This window comes from Heloderma suspectum, chromosome Z, assembly GCF_057233095.1.
Source record: "Heloderma suspectum isolate Gila_16-S chromosome Z, 16-S_ref, whole genome shotgun sequence".
NCBI classification, from domain to species: Eukaryota; Metazoa; Chordata; class Lepidosauria; order Squamata; family Helodermatidae; genus Heloderma; species Heloderma suspectum.
In genome coordinates, this window is record NC_139476.1 from 1,706,813 (window position 1) to 1,732,277 (window position 25,465).

The 25,465-nt window shown below is 48.8% G+C and overlaps 1 protein-coding gene across 1 annotated transcript; it reads right to left on the reverse strand.

Moving 5' to 3' along the window:
- Positions 1 to 5,967: 5,967 nt before the first annotated feature.
- Positions 5,968 to 10,167, reverse strand: LOC146333463 (protein ABHD8-like). The gene is made up of 4 exons (XM_084826279.1): positions 9,467 to 10,167; positions 8,278 to 8,448; positions 7,156 to 7,372; positions 5,968 to 6,126 (listed from the first exon to the last, which is right to left on the reverse strand). The coding sequence occupies exons 1-4, from the start codon at positions 10,165 to 10,167 to the stop codon at positions 5,971 to 5,973; spliced, it is 1,245 nt and encodes a 414-aa protein (XP_084682405.1). The 3' UTR covers positions 5,968 to 5,970.
- Positions 10,168 to 25,465: the final 15,298 nt, after the last annotated feature.

The following is a 25,465-nucleotide window of genomic DNA, read 5'->3' on the forward strand; positions in this document are numbered from 1 at the left end:
CTAGGAGTTGGAGTTCAATACATTTGGAGGGCAGATATGATACTAATGCTTGCAGAGGGTCATTTTAAGGTGTCGGTGGTTAATAGTTCTTGATAAACATGGTTAGCTGAGGCCTGCTTGTAGTCCAACACATCTGTAAGGGACTAGGTTGAGGAAGGTTGACCTAGATTTTGGGTGCAGAGGATTGCGGTAAACGCCTTGAGGTGCTGGGGTGCAGTTTGTAGACCCCTCTCTTCAAACCACCCCAATCTCACTGCTCTGTGGATTCAAAAGAAATAACTGCATCTGTTGAGAATAGAATACTTCTTTATTTTATTTGAGAGTCTGGATGGAGTAACACTATACCACACAGTCCTGTTTCGTCGTCTAGTGAAGGGTAAGTAGGCTGAGTTTGGGGAGTTCCAAAGTAAGGCTGCGGTATGATTTCAAGCGGGTTAACAGTCATCTAAGAATACTGTTTAAAATATATTGAGCCGCTTGTTGGTTGCGGTTATGTCGCTGCCAACTGGGGTCAAAGTTTTGTACACTGTTTTTTTGCGGCAAAAATAGAGGGTGGGAGGGCACACATCTTGAGACCCCACGGCAGGCAGGCAGATGCAACGGGTTTGGCTTCCAAGCTTGGAGGTGAATGCTGGAGCCTTGAATTCTGGCAACGCAAGCGGATTTCCCCACTGGGATGCTCTCTGCACTTTTGGGGCCATGTTCTTGAGCTGGATTCGGGTGGAGAGGCAGGAGGCAGAGGGATCGTGGGTTGGAGATGGCATTTGACACTGTAGGACCAAATAAATTGTGGCTTTGTAGCAGCCACTTGACTCCCTCATCAGTGATGTCTCCTTTTACGACAGCTTCAATCAATTTGGGATAAAATACAAGTGCCTGTTTTAGGTGTGACCTGTTGCTTTCCAGAGTTGGTCTCTCCACCCCTGCAACACCCCCCCCCCCCAAAATGCACTAGTCTTATGTGGCTGAATTCCAGATTATGGTTTGGTACATCCTATAAAAGCCTTCAAGAAGTAAGGTAAAAAGGGCACAACATTTGCTTGGATCTGGACAGGTGGAGAAGGAATACTGCAGAAATGATGCTGATGTAATTCAACTATTTAATTAGTTTTTTTAAAAAGGTCATGCATGTCACACTACAGATCTGTAATGGATGTCCGCCATTGAAGATGTTCAGTTTTTTTCATCAATCTGGATTTATATCTTCCTAACATCACGGGAATGAGGTTTTGCTTCCAAAACTGTTTAGGGTGTGTGTGTGTGTGTGTGTGTGTGAGACTGAAATCTCAGTAAAACTGACATGTTATTGACAAGCTGGCAACCATTTGGAAAGTGAGAGCCAGTGTGGTGTAGTGGCAAGAGTGTTGGACTAGGAGCTGGGAGATCAGGGTTCTAGCCCCACTCGGCCATGGAAGCTCACTGGGTGACTTTGGGCCAGTCACAGACTCTCAGCCCAACCCACCTCACAGGGTTGTTGTTGTGAGGATAAAATGGAGAGGAGGAGGAGAATGTAAGCCGCCTTGGGTTCCTTCCAAGAGGAAAAAAGGCGGGGTATAAATGCAATAAATAAATAAATAAAGATAAGATGACCTAGGCGGATTAAAAAATATATATAAACACAGGCTTTTGGTGTGTGAAACTGGGATGATAATACCTGTACTAGTTCCATCTAGGGCATCCCATATCTTATTCTTGGGTGAGGCTCTTCTATCTTTAATAGTTGGGCAAAAAAGAAGAGAGAATTTAGGAGGAAGCCACTTCTGCCATTGGCCATGGTAACTGGGAAAGATGGGCATTGTAGTCCAACATATTTTGAGGGCACCAGGTTGGGGAAGGCAGTTCTGTAGTCTCGTGGCAAAGAATAGGTTAAGAAGATCATAAAAAACACCTGGATCAACTCTAGTTACTGAAAGATTTTGACAGGTTCCTCTTCCTGTCCTGATGGGAGGTTGGAGCAAAGGCCTACTTTTTAAAGGGCCTGCATTTTCATTACTAAAGTGAGGAGGAGCTGAGGTACCTTATGACGAAGGTGAAAGAAGAAAGTGCAAAAGCTGGGCTGCAGTTAAACCTCAAAAAAACCAAGATTATGGCAACCAGCTTGATTGAGAACTGGCAAACAGAGGGAGAAAACGTGGAGGCAGTGACAGACTTTGTCTTTCTAGGCGCAAAGATTACTGCAGATGCCGACTGCGGCCAGGAAATCAGAAGACGTTTACTTCTTGGGAGGAGAGCAATGACAAATCTTGATAAAATAGTTAAGCGCAGAGACATCACACTGACAACAAAGGTCCGGATAGTTAAAGCAATGGTATTCCCCGTAGTAACCTATGGCTGCGAGAGCTGGACCATAAGGAAGGCTGAGCGAAGGAAGATAGATGGTTTTGAAGTGTGGTGCTGGAGGAAAATTCTGAGAGTGCCTTGGATTGCAAGAAGATCAAACCAATCCATACTCCAGGAAATAAAGCCAGACTGCTCACTTGAGGGAATGACATTAAAGGCAAAACTGCAGTACTTTGGCCACATAATGGGAAGACAGGACACCCTGGAGAAGATGCTGATGCTAGGGAAAGTGGAAGGCCAAAGGAAGAGGGGCCGACCAAGGGCAAGATGGATGGATGATATTCTGGAGGTGACGGACTCAACCTTAGGGTAGCTGGGGGTGGTGGCGGCCGACAGGAAGCTCTGGCGTGGGCTGGTCCATGAAGTCACTAAGAGTCGGAAGCGACTGAACGAATAAACAACAATTTCATTACTGGACTGCTCTGAAGGCAAAGGTGCCCATACATGCCCTGTGCGCACTCCCTCTCTCTGGTTGTGGCACTTGCCTTATTCATTGTGTTCTCTCTTACCGCATGAAAGGGGCTGCTTCAGAAGTTATGACCTCGGGTCCGTATTTCACACCCTCGCCGTGGCACCCTTCACCTACACTACAGGGAGCTGAGGCGAATTGTCACTTCCCGTAGTGCTTGTGGTGTTATTTTTAATACTATGCACAAGGTTTTTTAAAAACTTTGCTAAATGCTAAATTTTGGCTGGCACACATCTGTCACCTGTGCCCGTTCCAATCATCTTGTGAGTGAGCCGGTACGTTGCCTCGTCTGTCTTTTTAGCTGTGGCATCCAGTTTCATAACCTGCCAGGCGCCGACAATGGTAAGACCATCGACAGCCATTTGTTTGTTTCGTGCCTGATAAAGAACCTGGTGTGGTCTGGAAACCTGCCGCGTTGCATTAAAACCACCCATTGTGAGAGTGGCCCTGTTAGCGCTTGGGTGTTTCCTTGCCCCCGCAAATATTCTCCATGATGCTTTTTCCTTCACAGGGTTCGAGCCCATGCCTTTCTTGCTATTGGGATCATAGTGGTGGGCTACTGGAAATTGTAGATAGGGATTCACTTGGCCTTCAAGAGGGTGACCCACCAATTCTGGCATTAAGAGATGAGTTTTCCTGACTGCCTGAAAGGCCTTGGACTGCAACACAGGCCAAAATCTAGTAGGACAAAGAAGACTGAAAGTGAACAGCCTTTCTATAACTACGTGATGTGATATTTATTTTGGTCTCTGAAAAGGCAAATCTGGGGTGGGACCAGGGACAAGCATTGATCTTCTCGATGCCGATATCTGATAGCTCCAAGGTGCCAGGCATTACTCAGCTCTGCTGCCACAGGAAGCCACCTGGTACCAAGTCGGCGCCTTGGTCCATCCAGTTCAGCATTGTCTACACTGACTGACAGCAATGGCTCTCCAGGGCTTCAGGCAGGATTCTTTCCTAATCCTCCCTGGAGACGGACTGAACCTGGGGCCTTCTGCATGCAGAGCAGGGGCTCTAAGTTATATTTTCTTCCTGAAAACCAAATTAAGATTCCAGTCCTCATGATTCTGAATAAAGGCTTGTTTTTAAACAGGAACACGAAGAGTTGCGTTCTGCCAGATCAGACCTGTAGTCTATATTGCTCAGTATCGTCTGCACTGACTGGCAGCTGCTCTCCAGGGCTTTGGATAAAGTCTTTCTCGGCCCTTCTCTAGAAATGCCACCAGAGACTGAACCTGGAAACCTATGGATGCAAAGCCAGGGCTCTTTCACCGAGCTATGCCTCCAAAATCAACCCAGTGCTTGTCTGTACAAAGCTGAGCGAGAAACCAAGGAGTTCTCTCCAAAACTAAAGGGCTTAGAGAAAAGCACTGTTCCTCTCTCCACTGGTGTTGCCAGCCAAATGGGGGCAAAGCTTGAAGTTTACAGTGATCTTCCTATTCCTGCACAGGTCTTTGCGATTATATCTCTCAAGAGGCTTTCCTGCTGGTTTTTACTTCTGCCCCAGGAGGCTGAGATAAGGAAGGCATTGGATGGTGGCAGCAAAACCGCCGATAGTGAGGGGCGCTGATCCATCTCACCACACCAGTGTGACTTGCTTACATTGCACCACCCTCTCCAGACCCCTGTGCCAAAGGTTGGAGGGGGCGTCATTTACCCTGCAATATCCTTGGGGGTGCTATTTTGCCACAAAGTTTATGTAGAAGTTGCAAAGAAAACAACAAAGGGTAGCAAAAGTATCTCCTCGCTTAGCGCAGGCTGCAGAATCTTATGCCTTAGGACAGCTTTTCCCAACCAGCTGGTCTCCAGATGGCTTGGGCTGCAACTCCCATCATCCCATCTGAAGGAGCGCCTCCAGCAACACCAGACAGGCCGCTTAACAAGATCAGCCTCGGATGGCCTTCTCTCTGTCCCATCAGCCAGGACAGCTAGACTGGTGGGGACGAGGGAGAGGGCCTTTTCTGTGGTGGCCCCCACTCTGTGGAACTCCCTCCCTAGGGAACTCCGCCATGCCCCCTCTTTAATGAGCTTCCGTCGTGCATTAAAAACGTGGTTGTTCAGGCAGGCATTTGGGGTGGGTTAGGGTATTTAAAAAAAAAAAATTATGGTAGAATTTTATTGTTTTAAATTGTTTTATGGTATGTTGTACATCGCCCAGAGTGGCTGGGTGACCAGCCAGATGGGCGATTAATAAATTTAATAATAAATAAATTCCCAGCTGGGACTAGCAGGGAATGATGGCAATTGCGGTCCAACATATCTGGAGACCACCAGGTTGGAAAGGATGCAAGAATTTTGGGGTGACATTATCCCAAGTACCTCTGAAAGTGAAAGGCCGGGACAGGTGTATGATGAGTAAATAACACTGGGGGAACCTCCTCCCCCCTCACATTTGATCCTCCTCTAGCTGCTTACTAGGATCTAGCAAAAAACCACATCAACATCAACCTGCAGCAATTGATACATTCCCCTGGCCCCTGCCATTTTCTGATTCAGCCAATATGGAGAATCAGTTCAGGCCTTGAAGGAGCAGCGAGAGTTTCATAGAGCGGGACCCTCCGGCCTTTCCCTCCGGCCCCAGCTCTGTTGAGTCGGCTCTGACTGTGTGCCAACTATGCCCAGCTTGGCTTGGTGACAGAGAAGGGACCGCCATCTCAGCACAGTCGGGGAAAGGATGTGCTCCGAGCCCTCTCCGTCCATCTCTGCAGTCCTGCAGCGAGGGGAAGCCCAGCGATGCAGCACCCGCCTCTCTTGGGCCTGCCTGAGGCTGAGTGTGTGAAATGAATGAGGATGTGACAAAGGGACTACTGAGGCAAGAGGTTGCCACTGGCTAACTCTCCCTTCTGTCCTGGCATGTCTGAGAGTTCACTGAGTCCCTGCATTGGGCCTGCGTATCCCAGACCCTGTTTGGTCCTGCCGGCTCCTTTTCAGGGAAGAACAGGGCTCTCCCCTGCCCCTAAAGCAGGTTGGGCCAATGCCACAGGCACGCCCTCCACCCTCGCAGGCTCCAAACTGGGAAAAGTCCTCCTCCGGAAGCAGCAGGTTGGGCCAATGCCACAGGCACGCCCTCCACCCTCGCAGGCTCCAAACTGGGAACATTCCTCCTCCGGAAGCAGCAACGCAAGCAGCCCATTCACTTGCTATGGGGTTCTGTTTTGTTTTTATTTCTTCTCCACTTCCAGCCCGTCTCCAGCTGGAACCGCCTCGGGCTCCCACAGCAGGAATTCATGCAGGAGAGTGTTGACCGTCTCGGGACACTCAAGCATCACCATGTGGCTGCCCTCATCGATCACCTTCAGGAATGCAATGAGCAGGATCTGAGGACGAAAGCGGACAAGATGGGGGCCAGGATAACTCAGTTTCCTGCGTGCGGACATGGAAAGGGGGCCTCAAGGTGTCATCTCACTCACCGTTAGGATTATACCCTTTTTAGATCTCCCGACCCCAGCACTCCGCAGATGTCAGATTACAATTCACACCATCCCCATGTGTGCTGAGGACGATGGGGCTGTAATCTGGCACATCTGTTTTGGGAAGGCTGCTTTGGATCCTTTCAGCCTTATATGCTGCCTTATTCCGAGTCAAACCTTTGGACCATCAAACCCAGAATGGCCTTGTTCTGACTTGCAGAAGCAATCTGGCAAAGAAGGGGCCTGTTGTTGTCTTTCCACCAGAGATCTTTTTAACCGGAGAGGTAAGGGAATGAGCTCAGAGATCTTTCACAGCAAAGAACAACCTGGAAGCCCCTGAGCTACAGACTCTGTCCAATGTGTGGACAGAAAACAATGGGGGGGGGGAGAAAGCAACTTTTTCCATTCCCCCTCCCTCCCAGCTCCTAGCCTCACTATTTCTCTCTTCTCCCCCACCTCTTGACTAGCCAGGCCCCCATGGCAGCCATTATGTGACAAGACCCATCCTCCATGGGAACCATTTTACGATGGCGCCCACAGCAGTTTCTCAAATTCCCAAATGTGTCCTCGGTCCAAAAAGCTTGGGGACCCCTGCCTTAGATGGTCGTGTGTATTACTTCCCCTGCTTCAAACCAGCCCTGCTGTGTTTGGGGCCCTCCCGCTTATTTTCCTGAGTGGCGCCCTAGACGTCTACCCCATCTGGACGTCTTCCATCAGTGCACTTGCCAACAGTTCCCTGCTTTAAAGTTTGTAAGAATTAACTGGACAGCACTCAAGTGCATTGAAGAGCACCGTTTCAGTCTTTCTTTGCCAGTAGGTTACGTAATTCTATCCATAAGGAACAGTCTAGGAAAAGCAAAGGTGGTAGAAGGGGGGAATTGTGGATGGATTCCAGACACACTCTTTGGGTAACTTGACCCTCTATGTGAACCATACCTCAGTCATCCGCTGGTCCTCTTCCACAGGGACAAACTTGTCGTGCATTCCATGCACCAGCAGCACAGGCACTGTAAGCTCAGCGTGGTAGACCTCGTCCCCCTCAGGCCAGTACTGGCCACTCATCATAGCCCTCAGGACGAAGGACGAGACGTTGAATGCATTCCCTTCCTTCAGCAGCTGCTTCTCCTTGGAGCCTTGGCGAGCAAACCCAGCCCTGCACAGGATTAATTCAGAGGTCTGAAGAATTCTGGATACAGATCTGAATGTGCTTACGCTACGTCCTTTCCTAAGCTTGGGGGCACGGCAGTAGATCTGCAACAAGAACTGTGTTGAGCCCTCCCCGAAAGAAAAGCCAGGGTCTGGCAGAAAAGAAATACAGGCCTTATCGTTGTCATCCCTTCTAGCAGTGAACGCAGGTGGTGAGTGCCAACAGGATTCTTTTGTTTAATATTGGTGGGATGAGCCACGTGCAGGATGGAACAGAAGAGAGTGGCAGTGCCCACCCTAAAGTATCCTGAGACTGAAGGACAGCTGTTAGGGAGTCAAGACTTGCCAAACTGGGAACAGGTTACATTTCACAAGCTGATGGTTTTGTATCCAGGTATGCTCTGTGGTATCCAATCCACCTAACCCAGTGTTGTCTGCTCCCAGGGGCCCCATTCCAGCCCCACAACCCAAGTTCCTTTTAATTTGATATGCCAGAGACCAAACCTGCGACCTTCTGTGTACAACATAGGTGCTCTACCACTGAGCTAAAGATAAAGTACGTTTCCAGTCCTCATGGATCTGAATCAGAGGCTGATTTTAAATAAGATTGAAGGAAGCTGCTGTACACCGAGTGAGACCAATCTAGCTCAGGATCGTTTAGACGGATTGTCTGGCAGGACGGGCTCTCCAGGGCCTCCGACAGGGTTCTTTTCCCAGCCCTACCTGGAGATGCTGCCAGGGATCGAACCTGGAACCTTTTGCATGCAAAGCCCAAGTTCTAAGTTCTGAGCGATGCCTCCATAGCTCCCCGGTCAACCTCGGGCCTCAGAGATTGGCTTCTATCTCAGAAACGCCCTCCCCGGCAATGCTTCGTCTCCCCCAGCCCCTGGGCAGGGGGTCTCAGTGACTCACTTCAGGAAGCTCCAAGCCAGGCAGGGCGCGAGGCAGCGGAGGACACAGGTGGGCATGTTGAAGATGGAGCACAGACTGGGCTCCAGAGCGGTGGGCCCTCCCCCGTTGATCATGATGACTTTATGCACCAGGTCTGGATACTCATGGGCCAGGAAGGTGCAGAAGGAGACCCTGCATGGAGGAGAAGGAGAGGAGAAGGGAAGGGAAGCGGCAACTGGGTGAGAAGGAGGGCAGCTTGAATCTGGAACTGCGAGTGAGGGGCTCCGACAGTGCAGCACAGAATTGGCTCCTGGAACCCAAGATCTGGAGGTGGACCCTGGCTTGGATGGCTTTGAAAGGGGGTTAGACTCATTCGAGGTGGAGAGGTTTGCTAATGCATCTTAAGGCATTGCTAGGCCTGGTCCCATGGAGCTCCAGCACTGATTCTATTTCCCAGGGGCCCTGAATCTCCCAGAGCCCTGACTCTCTTTCCTGGGCCCCCAAAGCTATTTCCCAGAGCCCTGAATGTCCATTGACAATGGAAAGTTTTTTTTTTCTTTGCTTCATTATCATGGGGGGGGCAATTTTCAAGGAGGATTGCAGCTGAGGAGGAAGAATTAACCCTCCCCTCCCCTCCCCACATGCTGGAACAGCCCCCCCCCCCCCCGCATGGCAGTTAGGCATATAAAAAACCAACTGGAGACTGTCATAAATGAAATCAGTAAGATTGAAGGTTTGGATTTGGTCTTGTGTCCTGGAATGGTTTTACTTTTTGCTGCTGGTTTTGTTCTCTGCTGTTTTTATTCCTTCTTCTCATGTTTGAAAACATGATTATGGTTTTTATGGTACTGTGCACTGCTCAGAGAACTCCAGTTATCAGGTGGTTTAAAAATACAGTAAATAAATAAATGAGAAATAATAAGACACTGCACCAAAAGAATCTTGATGTAACTGTACACACAATCACATCACGGTTACTTTTTTGCAGTGTTGTTGTTTTAAGCTCTGCAGATATGTGCATGGGTAATGAGGAAGAGCAAGCAGATGCAAACAGATGGAAAGAACCAAAAGCTGTGGCAAACGGGGGCACTGTCCTCCAGATGCGTCAGTGGCTGGGAATGATGGGAATTGCGATCCAGCACATCTGGGGGGAGCCAGGTTGAGGAACAAACCCAGGGAAAACCACCCCTGCTGTGTCCTCCGCTCTTACCCGTACGAGTGTCCAACGAGGATGTTCCTCTTCTTGGCGTAGCGCTTGAACACAGTGCGCATGTCTTCCGCTAGGGTGTAGAAAGTATAAGCGGCAGCGATCTGTGGGGCTGAGCTTGCCCCGTGGCCGGCAAGGTCCGGAGCCACCACCTCATAGCCCAGTTTGGTGAAGAAGTCCAGCTGCTCCTTCCAGATGTCCAGAGAACCCCCCACGCCATGGATGAAGAAAAGGACCACATCGGTATGGGTCCCCTTGCAGCTGCTGATGAACTTGGTGCAGTCGATGTTGACCAGTTTCTTGGGCTTGCGCCGGCGCCGCTTCACCGCTGTGGCGGAAGGGTTGGCCGAGGGTGCGGTGTTGGTGTCGGAGACCTCCAGCTCCACGGTGCTGTTGAGCTCCATCCCATTCTGGCCATGGAGGATGTCAGAGCGCACGGAGTCGCCCAGGTTCTCGATGACCATCTGCCCATTGCGGTACACAGTGATCCGACGTTTGCAGTGCACAGCGCCGGCCTTCTGGGCTGCCTCCTCCACCCCTGCCAGCCGGGGCGGGGCGACGTGCTTCACCCTCAGGACCCGCCCGGGCTTCACCTCCACGAAGCTAAAGCCATCGCTCGACTCGACGCTCTCCAGGGGACCCACTGCATTGGCTGTCTTGCCCATCAGGCAACACAGGACCCCGTCGGCAATGCTGGTCAACATGGCGATTCCTGCAGACCAAGGAAACAAGTGCAGATGTTAGTTAGCAGCCCAGACCAAAAGCAGGATGCCTCCCATCCCAGAAGAAACGAGTACCCTTCCAACGCTCCCGTAAGGCAGGCCATTGCTGTTTTCCTTTCATGGCTTGGCTAAGGCCACTTAAGTTCCTGGCAGAGCTGAGATTCAAACCAGCGTCCTCATAAGAGCATCAGAAGAGTCCTGTGGTATCATCCAAGGGTCCCTCTAGTCCAGCATTCCGTTCACACAACAGCCAACCAGCTGTTACAAGGAACCCATTCCCTAGGGAGGTGGTGGGCTCTCCCACACTGGAGGCATTCAAGATGAAGCTGGGCAGCCATCTGTCAGGGCTGCTCTGACTTGGATTCCTGCATTGAGCAGGGGGTTGGACTCAATGGCCTTGTAGGCCCCTTCCAACCCTACTGTTCTGTGATTCTGTGAACCCACAAGCAAGACACAAGCACAACAGCCCTCCTGCCCATGTTCCCCAGCAACTGGTGTACACAGGCACACTGCCTCTGATAGTGGAGGTAGTTTATAGGCATCAGGACTCGTAGCCATTGATAGCCTTTTCCTCCAGGAATGTGTCCAACCCCCTCTTCAAGCCATCCGAATTGATGGCCATCACTACGCCCTGTGGTAGCGAATTCCACAGTTTAACTCTGCGCTGTGTGAAGCAGTCCTTTTATCTGTCCTGAATCTCCCACCAATCCGCTTCATGGGATGAACCCGTTGGGTTCTAATATTATAAAAAAGGCCACAGCTTGGACATCAGATGCATCAGCGTCTCAATGCTGGTGTGCTTGCGCCTCAATGCTCGCACCTCAGCGCAAGACAGGCGACACATCCATCTCTCCCTCCCCGCCTCCATGCCCTCCCAGCCAGGTAATAATCAGTGTTGCTGGCTGTGTTTGGATTGCAGTCATTATCCAAAGAGAAGCACGACCGGACTTGAGGCCAGGGTAGTCTTGTAAAAAGGACGATGTTAGTGGCCAGTTTTAATAACCCCCACCACCACGCTGCTGGGGTTGCTTCAGAAGCCACTGCAGGGCAGAGAAAATAAATGTCTCATTCAGGTAAGGACTTCATTGGCATGAGAACAAGGAGGTATATAAATAAATGTGTCCCTATTTCATCATTACTATGATTTACAAGTGAGAACTACAACAAAATGTTGCCGTACATCCCCCCCTCCAGCCACAACACATTTCTGCGCAGTGCAGGGAGAGGAGGTTTTTTTTACTTCATGCCACGTATAACCCCCCACAAGTGAAATCTGATTCACTCCAGGATGCTTGCTATAAGTCAAGGGTAGGAAATGCGGTGCCCTCCAGATGTGTTGGGCTACAGCAGCTATCAACCACAACCATCATGGTCAGTGGTTGGGGATAATGGGAGTTGTAGTCCCAGACGTCTGGAGGACACCGTATTTCCTACCTTTGCTAGACGTTAAGGGCTTGAGCAAAAAAAGTCCATCTTCACCACGCCGACTCAGTCTCCCTCTCTCACACTGACATTTATCTCTTTATTATTTCTTTGTGATATTTATATACTGCTAAATATAATAAAAACCATAAGCGGTGTTCCTATCTCTCAAGTCCTGGAAGCTCACAGGTCCTTGTCGGGTTATTTTTGGTGCATATGAGTGTGTGTTTTTTAATTTAAATTTTCTTTTAATTTATAATCCTGTATTCTTCTGCATACCTCACACACCGCTCAGGTGGGCAGAAACCACATTTTCAGGGGTCCCTCTTTGCTTCTAAAGCAATAACTGGTCAAGTGTCTCAGTTTGCTATTAGCACATGCTGATAGGAGCTGTACCCCCAAAATGTGGCAGTGCCTCAACACCTCCTAACAGGAGCCCCTCCTTCAGTGGGCTCCATTACATCCCACCCCCCATTTTCCTTTTCCAACTGACAGTCTGCAGCTACTGAATATTCTCAGTCCTCATTTGAGATTCTCTTTTATCCCTTAGCTTTTATAACTGTGTGTGTGTTTATGTAAGCCTTGAGTTCCCTTGAGTATACAGATACCTCCCTTTTGTTTCTCAGTGGCCCTGTTTTGGCTACATTCCTGTTGGCTAAGTTTGCTGTTAGCAGGAACAATTATATAGAAATATAGAAATGTAGAATAGTAGGGTTGGAAGGGGCATACAAGGCCATCGAGTCCAACCCCCATGATGATTACATGTATAATAAGCTGCCGGAGCACAACGAAAAAGTATTTCCCTCTGTGAAATTTGGGAAAGTATGCAAACTTGGGAAGAATGGGGCAGGTCATGCCCTTTTTGCAGCCTTGGTTTTAAAAGCTGTGCCATCCAGTGCAGCTCCACACACACACAGACACACAATTTGGGCAGGGGGAAATTGTTGCAGGAAGATCGGGGCAGGGGGTGGGGAATGGAATGTAGTATCTGGAACTCTGAACTTCATGCCACAACATTTTCTTGCCGGTTCCACTTGGAATTAATAATGATCAGAGCTCTGAAAAAATAGGGCAGTCCACTGTCTTTTCAAATGTTTGGATTCACAGAAGCAGCATCTTTGCTGAATACTCTCCCTGCAAGCAAAGGGGAGAGGGACCGTGTCAGATCCTTGTACCGAAATCTCCCTCTTGATGGCACGTTCATGATTTTAAAAGCTGATGTAGACACGATGAATTATTGATGTTGGTGTGGACTCTGGAACAGGGAGAGGTGGAGAGCAGGCGGGATATGCTGAGCCAAGCCTGGCTGATTAAAAAAACGGCTGCTTTGTGGAGCAGCAAACGCCTTCCCCATGCACCGCCCTGGGTGAGCCTCCAGTTTGGCAGTGTGCAGCCAACAGTCATTTTGGGCTGCGTGCGTGCGCGGAGGGTTAGGTGAACCACCCAGAGAGCTTTGGCTATTGGGCGGTATAGAAATGAAATGAATAAACAGGTGTTTGATGGAATATCTCCCCTCCAACCTCCTCCCCTCCACATAGAAGGCTTATAGAATCCACTTCTACCTCCCCTCAGTTTGCTGCCCACCAAATGTGTTGAACTACAGCTCCTATCATCCCCAGACAGCATGCCCATTGAAAAGATGGGGTAAAGGAAAGAAAGAGCTTTGCCTGGTAAAGGAGAACCATGTAGGTGCTTAGATCGGGGTGGGGAAACCCTTTCAGCCCAAATTAAATTTCAGAGAAGCCCTTGGGGCCAGTGGTAGGCAGGGCCAAAGGCAAAATGGGTAGGGCGAAAAATACCTGTATATTGTAGCTGAAAGGTCTCCCTGCCAGCAACGACACCTCAGGAGAGGCATTTGCACACTGTGATTTTAGTTTGGTTTTGGTTTCTCCCTGGAAGGGGCATTAAAGCATTTCACCTCCCTCCTTCTCCCCGTCCCCTGACACAGACATGACCAGCACCTGCAGTTGGAAGTGGTACAGTACAACCAAGATTCTGTTGCACAAATAGACTGGCTGGGAGCCAGGCAGGAATGGATGGTTGTTTGGAAAGCCAGCCAAACCCCTCCCATGGGCCGAAAAGGCTGAGACGGCCCCATCAGAAGGTAGAGGAGTCCAGACATTCTGCAGAACTCCTTATTTCATTAAGAGGCAGACCGTTCACCTAATTACCATCCACATTAGATGGAAAGAAAGCAGAGCAAAGCAGCGGGGGGCGGGGAGCGAACACAACCCTTTGGATGGGCCTTTTCCAGCCTGGTGCCCACCAGATGTGTCACACAATTTATTTATTTATTTATTTATTTAATTTTATTTCTATGCTGCTCCATAGCAGAAGCTCTCAGGGCGGTTTACAAAAGTTAAAACATTACAGTATACAGGGGTTAAGAGCCATTGACAGAAAAACACACAGGCAATATACACAAACATATAATTAAAAACAACTTTGAACTAAGAGCAATTTAACAAAAGGTAAGCATCCAGCAACGAAACAACACAGCTTAAAAATAACACAGCTCAAAAACATTATACAAAAGTCAGCAAAAGGAACAAGAGTTCTAACACAGGGAGGGACTGCTGGAATAATAGAGTCTTTCATTCCTGCTTAAAAACCTTCAAAGAGGTCAGCAGGTGCATTTCAACTGGCAGGTCATTCCACAACTCCCATCATCCTCCAGCCAACACAGGCCTGGCCTTTGCAACACTGCATATGTGCTAAAGCCACCAGAGAACCAGGTGAAAAAGGTTGTCAGGGTAAAATGGGGGGCACGCCCTCAAAGTCAGAGGGGAAACGTTGGAGGGAGACGGGATCAAGAGAGGCCGACAATGAAACAAATGGGTTTGTGTGCTGAGAAATGATCCAACGTGTCTAGGGGAGGAAGTGGAGGCTGGATCTTGGCCATGAGCTTCAGCTGTTTCCCAACCTGCTCCTCTTGGAAAACAGCCTACTTATCATTCTTCACCATATGTTAGTTACTAGGCTGCCACCCCGCACAGCAGAGTCAGTCAGCTGGGGATCAAGTCAAGGCAGAAATTTCTGAACTCTTAGTTGGCAGCACAGATTCAGAGACGGGGAGGCAGTGTTTGGAGTTGATGCCCAAAGTTCTGGGTGGAATTTGCACTTGTTCTTTGCCACCCTTATCGTTCTTTTGTGTCTCCAATCCAGGCTGTGTTATTAATATTGCTCCTTCTAATACTGAACTTGGTGGTCCCGTGCCGATAGGATGAGAACCACAAATAGGGCCACTGAGAAGAAGGGAGCATCAGCATGAACAGAGTTTGCTGAAGCTAAAAACAAAACTAAAAGACCAACAAAGCCCCCCCACCCCCCAAGAGCCCAATGAGTGTCTCAGCATCTGACCCCTGCTGAGGAAATGCCAATATCCTATCTGGAATGCAAACATGATTTTGCACAACTGCATACTGAAAATAGCTTGGCCTTGCAAGACCGAGAATGTGTGGCCCTCCAGATGTCATTGGACTGCAACTCCCATCAGGCCCTGCCAGCATAGCCAATGGTGCAGGATGATGGGAATTGAAATCCAACATCTGGACAGCCACACATTCCCCATCCCGGTTTTAAAGCCATCTAACTGACACACACAGGAACACCCATGCCAGATTAAGCTTTCAGCCCAAGACAGCACCTGAGAAGTACTAAATCCATGTGCGAACTGAGCCACAAAATCAGTGAGCTATGAAGGAAGGAAACCCAGAGTTGGCAAAATGGCAGCCAATTACAGCTGTTTCTGCCAACCCCTCTCTTATTTGTGCCAAGGACTCCTTCACAGAGCAGAAAATAAAATTAAACCCTACAAGTGGCAGGGGACCTTTGCTAGAACAAAATAGAGCAAGAGGCTGAGAGGGAGAGATGCTGGTAACCATAGAAACCAGGGTGGAGTTTGGTACTGTCTAGTCTGTCTGACCGATTAAAAAACCCCCAACAACTTAAGTGCCAGTTGCATAATGTTGCTCATGGCTGTCGAGTCAGAAATGAACCGCGTTACATAAGCATCTCACCTCCTATCCTATTAGGAAGGATGAGCTTGGCTGAAATATGGGGAAGGCAGACAGCAAAATTGCAGCCTCCAGCCTGCAAAAAAACATTCTTGCTTCCTCTGATCACAATAGCCCCGTAATTAAGAATCCAAGCAGAAATAGCAGACGCCACATCCTGCATGCATGCGGTTTCCAGAAGACAGTGTGGGGGAAACCATTAGAGCAATGGTTCATTGTCAGAGCAAAATGTCCAGCCCTGTGGTGCTCGGATGCTCCTGATCTATGGAGGAAAGATGGAGCCCCTTAGATCTGAGTGACATCTATGATATGGGGTTCCATAGAAGTATGTAATTCGGTGTTGTGGGGAATTCAGATAGAGTTATGTGTTGCTGGCTGTTTTTGTTTTCCTGTGGGGCCCTCTAAAGATGTGGCACCTGTTCAAATTATGTGGCTCTGTGAGGAGAAGGGAGGGATGTTTATGTGCAAAATAGAGAGATTTGGAGACTTGTTTTCTGAGGCCCTGTTAAGCACAAAAGAAGCCACGGTTACTTTTTCATGGGTTCCCATACAGCTGGTAGCCTGCATGCATATTTTGGAGCTCTACACAGCTATTTTAAGAATACCTGCAGGGACTGGCTGTCATCTGTAGACGTCGGATGGAGCCGTCTATGAGCTACATTCCGTTGTCTCCTAGGAAACTAACCCTGGTTGGTTATTTTCCTACTGGGATGAAAAGAACGCGCCCCCCCCCCCAATTTCTGCTGTGGCAAAAGCCATTGAGGGAGTGGCCACATATTGGATATGGTTTCGAGTGGAACAAACAAGTCTCAACAGAAAGAGCCTATGGGTGAAGCTGAAGAGGCAAGCCTCTCCTCTCTCCCTGTCTCCTGTGTAATTCTGCAATTCTCAGAGGTTCCTCTTCCTCAGACTATACACTGGAATTCAGGGATGCCCACCCATGCCTAGAACTCCATGATTCCGAAGGCATTCCAGAACATACTGATGCAAATGGGAATCAGAGCAACAGTGCACCTGCGGAGATAAAGGGGCAAAGGCTTAGAAAGAGGGCAGTCTGTTGGACAATGCTGCCTTCTCCCTAACGTTCCTCCCTCCAAATGGCTGCTTTGGGCAGGGAGGGGTTTGAAGGAGGAATTCTCCAAATTGTTCTTCCGAGGCCAAGTCAGTGAAGAGAAACCTTGTAGTGGAATTCCTAAACAAATTCACTGGGCACATCACATTATCTTCTGGATGCCAGGGTAATGCCAGTTACTACTGCTATTTATTTGTCTGAAATATTTATATACTGCTCTTCATCTTATGAAGATGAAGAGAGAGTGCAGGACAGGAAGGCCTGGCATGCTCTGGTCCATGGGGTCACAAAGAGTCGGACACGACTGAACAACAACAACTTCATCTTATGGTTGTTGTTGTTCAGTCATTAAGTCGTGTCCGACTCTTCGTGACCCCATGGACCAGAGCACGCCAGGCCTTCCTGTCCTCCGCTCTCTCCTGGAGTGTGCTCAAGTTCATATTCATTGCATCGGTGATGCTATCCAGCCATCTCATCCTCTGCCGTCCCCTTCTCCTTTTGCCTTCAATCTTTCCCAGCATCAGGGTCTTCTCCAGGGAGTTTTCTCTTCGCATTAGGTGGCCAAAATCTTTGAGCTTCCGCTTCAGTCTCTGTCCTTCCAATGAGCACTCAGGGTTGATTTCCTTTAGGATGGACTGATCTGTCCTCCTTGCAGTCAGGGGACTCAAGAGTCTTCTCCAGCACCACAGTTTGAAAGCATCAATTCTTCGGCGCTCAGCCTTCCTTATAGTCCAGCTCTCACAGCCATACATTACTACTGGGAAAACCATAGCTTTGATTAGACGGACCTTTGTCGGCAAGGTGATGTCTCTGCTTCTTACTATGCTGTCTAAGTTTGCCATAGCTTTCCTCCCAAGGAGCAAGCGTCTTTTAATTTCATGGCTACAGTCATCGTCTGCAGTGATCTTGGAGCCCAACAAAGTAAAATCTGTTACTACTTCCATTTCTTCCCCTTCTATATGCCAGGAAGTGATGGGGCCAGATGCCATGATCTTCGTTTTTTTAGTGTTGAGTTTCAAACCAGCTTTTGCACTCTCCTCTTTCACCCTCAACAAGAGGCTCTTTAGATCCTCTTTGCTTTCTGCCATTAGGGTGGTATCGTCTGCGTATCTGAGGTTGTTGATAATTCTCCCGGCAGTCTTAATTCTGACCTCTGATTCATCCAACCCAGCATTTCTCATGATGTACTCTGCATATAAGTTAAATAATCAGGGGAACAATATACAGCCTTGTCGTACTCCTTTCCCAATTTTGAACCAATCGGTTGTTCCATGTCCGGTTCTTACTGTTGCTTCCTGACCCTCATACAGGTTTCTCCGGAGACAGGTAAGGTGGTCTGGTACTCCCATCACTTTCAGAATTTGCCACAGTTTGTTGTAATCCACACAATCAAAGGCTTTAGTGTAGTCAATGAAGCAGAAATAGACATTTTTCTGGAATTCTCTCGCTTTCTCCATTATCCAGCGAATGTTGGCGATTTGATCTCTAGTTCCTCTGCCTCTTCGAAACCCAGCTTGTACTTCCGGTAGTTCTCGGTTCACGTACTGCTGAAGCCTAGCTTGTAGGATTTTGAGCATCACCTTGCTGGCATGTGAAATGATGAGCACAATTGTGCAGTAGTTTGAACACTCTTTGGCATTGCCCTTCTTTGGAATTGGAATGGAAACTGACCTTTTCCAGTCTTGTGGCCATGGTTGAGTGTTCCAAATTTGTTGGCATATTGAGTGCAGCACTTTAACAGCATCATCTTGTAGGATTACGACAATGGAACCAATTACCTGGGGAGGTGGTGGGCTCTCCCACACTGGAGGCCTTCAAGACGAGGCTGGACAGCCATTTGTCAGGGATGCTCTGACTTGGATTCCTGCACTGAGCAGGGGGTTGGACTCGATGGCCTTGTAGGCCCCTTCCAGCCCTACTATTCTATGATTCTATGATTCTATGATTTTAAATAGCTCAGCTGGAATACTGTCATCTCCACTAGCTTTGTTGTTAGTAATGCTTCCTAAGGCCCACTTGACTTCACCCTCTAGGATGTCCGGCTCAAGTTCAGTGACTGCACTATCATGGCTATCAGGGACATTCAGATCTTTTCTGTATAGTTCTTCTGTGTATTCTTTCCACCTCTTCTTAATCTCATCTGCTTCTGTGAGGTCCCTGCCTTCTTTGTCCTTTATCATGCCCGTCTTTGCACAAAACGTTCCCTTGAGATCTCCAATTTTCTTGAACAGATCTCTAGTCTTTCCCATTCTATTGTTTTCCTCGATGTCTTTGCATTGTTCATTTAAGAAGGCCTTCTTGTCTCTCCTTGCTATTCTCTGGAACTCTGCATTCAGTTGGATATATCTTCCCCTTTCTCCCTTGCTTTTCCCTTCCCTTCTTTCCTCAGCTACTTGTAAAGCCTCCTCAGACAGCCACTTTGCTTTCTTGCATTTCTTTTTCTTTGAGATGGATTGAGTTGCTGCCTCCTGAACAATGTTACAGACCTCCATCCATAGTTCCTCAGGCAGTCTGTCTATCAGGTCTAATCCCTTAAATCTATTCCTCAACTCCACTGTATATTCATAGGGATATGATTTAGGTCATACCTGGACGGTTTAGTGTTTTCCCTACGTTCTTCAATTTAAGCTGAAATTTTGCATGATGATCTGAGCCACAGTCAGCTCCAGGTCTTGTTTTCACTGACTGTATAGAGCTTCTCCATCTTTGGCTGCAAAGGACATAATCAATTTGATTTCGATATTGACCATCTGGTGATGTCCATGTGTAGAGTCGCCTCTTGTGCTGTTGGAAAAGAGTGTTTGCTATGATCAGCGTGTTCTCTTGGCAAAACTCTATTAGCCTTTGTCCTGCTTCATTTTGTACACCAAGGCCATGCCTGCCCGTTATCCCGGTGATTTCTTGACTTCCTATTTTAGCATTCCAATCCCCTATGATGAAGAGGACATCTTTTTTTGGTGTTAGTTCTAGAAGGTGTTGTAGGTCTTCATAGAACCGATCAACCTCAGCTTCTTTGGCCTCAGTGGTTGGGGCATAGACTTGAATTACTGTGATGCTGAATGGTTTGCCTTGGATTCGTGCTGAGATCATTCTATTGTTTGTGAGATTGTACCCCAGTACTGCTTTTCCCACCCTTTTGTTGACTACTAGTGCTACTCCATTTCTTCTAGGGGATTCTTGCCCACAGTAGTAGATATGATGGTCACCTGAATTAAATTCGCCCATGCCTGTCCATTTTAGTTCACTGATGTTGATGTTCTGTCTTGCCATCTCATGTTTGACCACCTCCAGCTTACCTTGATTCATTGATCTTACATTCCAGGTTCCTAAACAATATTGTTCTTTACAGCATCGGACATTCTTTCCACCACCACCAGACACATCCACAGCTGAGTGTCCTTTCTGCTTTGGCCCAGCCACTTCACTCTTTCTGGCGCTACTTGGAAATTCCCTCTGCTCTTCCCCAGTAGTATACTGGACACCTTCCGACCTGAGGGGCTCATCTTCCGGCGTCATCTCTTTTAGCCTTGTGATACGTTCCATGGGGTTTTCTTGGCAGGAATACTGGAGTGGGTTGCCATTTCCTTCTGCGATGGACCACATTTTGTCAGAACTCTCTGCCATGACCTATCCATCTTGGGTGGCCCTGCACGGCATAGCTTATGGCTTCACTGAGTTACGCAAGCCCCTTCACCACAACAAGGCAGTGATCCATGAAGGGGTCATCTTACGGTACCTGGGTAATTTGCAAAATGTAATTTTAAAAGGCCTAATAAAACTGCAGCCAAAAAAAAGGGGAGATACAAAAAATAGGCCACAATACCACCTGTCTTTATAATCCAATTTAAAATGCCAGGGCAAACAAACAGGTTTTGATCTGGCACTGGAAAGAATATAATGTTAGCGCCTGTTGCACCACGAGGAACGTGTTTTGCAATCGGGGTGCCAAGTCTGAAAAGGTCCCGTTTGCCCCATTATGTATTTGGAGAATAACCCCGCCCTGAAGATACTAAGGCCCAGGCAGGCTGATAGAGGGAGAGGCAGTCCTTCAGATATTTGGGTCCTAAGCTGTTTAGGACACAATTCTATGCATGTTTAGACACCCTTGCTATGTGGACTGCAAAGCTATGTGCTGGTTATGGAAATCTGCTCATAGTGGCTGAAGATATAGTGCAAGCTTGAACCGCACAGACATATTGGACACATAAATTCATTAAAATTGTTTTAAAAGCAAAATAACCCTTAGGTGCACACCCCTAGGGTTCCCTTCGCATGCATGCCGAGTTTCAGGTGTCTATGTGTCACAGTCTTGGAGCTATGGTGCTGTCAGACAGACAGACACACGTCCCCTTTTGTTATTGTAGAGAACTTGCTCCAGCAGCTACACTGTTCAGGTGGCCCCCAAATCCAGCCCCTCTCTACGGAGCCCGTTCCTAGCTTGCTTCAAGAGAAACTTCCAAATGCTGGGTAAAACCCAACATAAGTCTTACTTAGAGTATACCCACTGAAATAAATGGGATAGAAGTTAGTCATGACTAACTGACGTCCCGTTCATTTCAACGGCTCTACTCTAAGTAGGACTTATGTTGGGTTTTACGTGCTGTAAAGACATATGCATGCTCACGCACACTGTTTATGTGGGATGAGGGAGGGAGCGTGTCCATGTATAAATGGTGCAACTGAAGGATACAATTTGCAGATTATAGGTATATATGTATATGTGTGTGTGTGTGTGTGTGTGTGTGTGTGTGTGTATATATATGTATATATGTATATATGTATATGTGTATATATATATACACACACACACACACAGTGCATGGTTTATTACCATTCTAATCCTTATGTTTCTTGCTTGCAAAATTGTGCCTCTAATTAAAACACACAGACGCATGCACAAAACACTGCAGGATTAAAAAGTGGCCAGGCTGCTAATACTGCCAACTGATTAATCCCTCTGAGAAAGAAATCTTGCTAGCCTCCTTTTGAAAGCTCACTCTCTGCTCCCAAGAAGCCTTCATACAAATGCAGGGCAAAACCACAAAATCCAGCCCACCACCCAGCAGGGCTGGCACCGATCCTCCACCTCTGTATCTTGAATGCCTGGTAGAAGCAACCAGAAGAGGGGTGGCGTGGGGGGGGGGCTAAGGGAAGAGAAAGGGGGGGACCCCACACAGCTTTACTTGACCTACTTTGAGTGGAGAGTGCTTGGATTTTATATAACGGGGGGGGGGGGCTGTTTGTTGAAAAGCAGGAATATGAATGCACCCGCAGGGGTTCCCAGGATGTGACACCCACAGAGGTCTATACTAGGGGAGGGGGTTGGAGGGACAGGCTGAATGTAGCATGCATTCTAGAACAACAGCAGAACAGCAGGAGCTTTCCAGAGGTGCCCCCAGCCCCTGGGGAAAGAAGCATCGATGCTCTCCCACCTGTACAGGAATGATGCTACTAATGCACACAGACGCGCCTCCATACACCCCTTGCCAACTGCACTATACGAACATACAAAGGGCCCACTGTGGCAGGCCAAAAGACTATTTAGCCCAGTGCTGTCAAGGGCCCGCACCCCACAGGGAGCCGCTGGCAAGACCCCCCTGGAGTCGCTCCACCTCCTCTTCGCCCGGGCAACCTGCTTGCTCACCTGCGTCTCGCCTGGCCCGGACCACGGCGGTGGCGAGCAGGAGGTGCTGCAGCCTCCCCGCTCACCAGCTCTGCCTGCCAAGCAAGCGAGGGGTAACAGTCAGGGCCGGCGTCAAGGGTCGGGCACTTGCGTGGTCGGGCACTTGCACAGGGCCCACGCCCCAGCAGGGCTCGCCCACAAGAGCCCCCTGGACTTGCTCCTGGCCTTCCCCGTTGCAACCGTCTTTTTCGCTCTGCCTGTCGAGCAAGCAAGCGGGAGCCATGATGAGGAAGAGGGGAAGGGGCAAGAACAGCTGGGGACCATGGGGGTGAGAAGGTGGCCTCACTGAGGGAGGGGGTCTTGCCCAACCCCAACCCCCAAACGGAGCCGGCGCTGATTTATCCCAGCATCCCTGTTGCTGCCGGCCCAGCTTTGCACTAAGCGATGCTTTGTTTTCCGTGAGTGTGACTGTGTGCAAGAGGTAGAAGAGTGTGTGTGTGTGGGGGGGGGGTGATGCAGAGAGACAGTGCAATGCAGTCCTGCAAGGCTGCAAATCCCTGTCTCTAGCTCTGCCCACCCCCAACTGCAACCACTCCGCCTTGCGTCAACTACCCATCGTAGGGAAAAGCATGGTCTGATCCAGCATGGCTCGTCTTATGTTCTTAAACCCTGAGCATCGCTTTTCTTCTTTGTTTACTCTTCTCCCTGCCAATGGAGATATTTCATTATGTGTGTGTGAGTGGGGGGGGGGTCCGTCCGTCCCCCACCTGTTATTGCAGAAGCCTGCTTACTATTGCTTTCCACAGAGATGGAGGTCTTTCTCTTTCTTCTCCATCATAGCCTTGCAAAGTGTGTGTGTGTGTGTAAGAGAGAGAGAGAGAGAAAGCAAGCAAGCAAGCAAGCAAGCTGCCTGTGTGCATATTTAGCATAATACTCGCATGCACACTGTTCAAACCAGAGTGCCGAGAAGCACATATGGATAGGAAACACGCCAAAGGGTTAAGCCAAAATGAAAGAAATATCAATTGCAACAGGTTTCCCTCAAGGGGAGCGGCTGTGTGTGACCTTCTGTGTGTGCAGTTTTGGGGTGCAAGGCATACGAAATGCAAAATAGAGAATATATTCCTGATAGGACTGATTTTGGAGTGGTGGTGGGGGAAGTGTTCTAAGGCCGTGATATACACAAGCTTTTGTGTAATACTGGAGTGTTTGATCAGGTGTTGGACTTCTGTTGTTGTGATTTGCTTTGGAGGGGCGTTGTAGGTCGCTGATATTTGCAGGGCCTACCCCACCCAGCCTTTATGATCCTGTAAAGCAGGGGTGCAAAACTTGAGTAGTGGGTTCAAATCTAGCCCACCTCGGGTTCCAGTTTGGCCCTCTGAGGTTCCCCAAATGGCCACGCCCCTTCCCGTAGCCCCACCCCCTTTCCCCCAAGTACCACTCATGTGGTGGTTTCCTGGCTCTTTTCCAGTTTCTCCCCATCCTAAAAGGTCGACATGCCTCTCCAGGGGCTAAGTTACTGGCGGTAACTGCTTTGAGCTACAATACACTGGAATTTTTGATATTTTTCGCCCTGCCTCCTTTTGCCTTTGTGCCACCCACCACGGGAACGTGGCCCCTGAGAGGTTCTCCCAAATGGAATTTGGCCCGTGGGCCGAAAGGGGTTCTACACCCCTGCTCTACCAGCTGGCATCCACCCCCTGGTTGTCCTGCTTTCCCCGCCCCCGGCACCTTCTGAGATTTCCAAGGGCTAAGATGCCTTCTCTGACTGAGGTTCATCAGGTTTAAGGCTAACATCTGTTTGGGGTTCGCCCCCTCTGGTCTCTTGTCTTGGGGAATCTCCAGCTCTTGGCCAGATGCAGCCCACGGGAGATGGGGGCAGGGGTGTTCCCATCCGGCCTGCCAGTTCCTCTCCTGGGCCACGCCTCCTCTCCTCAAGCCCCACCCCCTCATGTCTTTAAGAATTAGTTTAACGATAGTTTCATACCAAGCTGAGAACTGGCACTTCAGAAGTCCATTATCTCCAGCAGGTGGATGCATTTATTTATATCCCTTTGGGCTAAATGGCAATTATTTAGAAATAAGGCTACACCTATGGAATACTAGCTCTTGCAGGCGCAATCAGCCCTCCCCAACCTTGCCTACCCTCCAGATGCATCAGACTACAAACTCATCGTCCACAGCCGGCATGACCAGTGGGTATGGGTGATGGGAATCGTAGTCCAACCATCTAGAGCATGGAATGCTGGGGCTATTTAATGAGCCTTAACGACTGGGTTCCTTCAAGGTAGCTTCTGTTTTGCAGCTTTGCTTTATTATTCAGAACCATGGAATCCTGCTGTATTTTTAGGGGAAGGGCCGCAGCTCTAGGGTAGAGGCCCTGCGCTGCATGCAGGAGGCCCCAGGTTCAATCTCCACGTGAGGCTGGATAAAAAGAGCCCTGCCCTGAAATCCTGGACAGCCACTGCCAGTCAGAGTTGACACTACTGTGCTAGATGGCCCAACTTTCTGACCCGGTTAGAAGGCTGCTTCCTGTGTTCCTAAATCAAGGCTAAGATGTCCCCTTTTAAGCCGCAGTCTTTAGCCCTCTTGACACCCGTCTCATGACCCAGTGCGGAGTAGTTGTGAGAGCGTCAGACTAGTTCTGGGGTGGCCTGGGTTCAGTTCCTTGCTCAGACATGAAGCTAACCTCAGGCCAGTCACTTCCTCTCAGCCTAACCTACCTCACAAGGACGTTGTGAGGATAAAACACAGATGGAGTGCACCCCAACTTTGGGGTGTTGTCAAAGCCACCCTTCTGCCTGCCTATGTTTTAATCAACCCCCTTCCTGTTTTATTTAACTTTGTCAGGACCCGAGTTCGTTCTGGTGCTCATACTGTGATAATTCTGCTGCCAGGGGCATAACATGGCGAGGTGCAAGGCATATGGCACACAGAGCAAGCAACATGCCAGAAAGAATTACAGCAGCTCTTTCATCAACTTTCCACTCTCTTTCCCTCCCCTGTAAAACTGAAACACTCCACAGCTGGGGCAAGAATAAATAATACAAGGAAACTATCCAATCCAACCTGAGCCTTTGAGATACGGTGGGTCTGTAAATGCGAATCTTCACTTAGGTGTTAGCAAGGCTCTAATCAGGCTTGAAT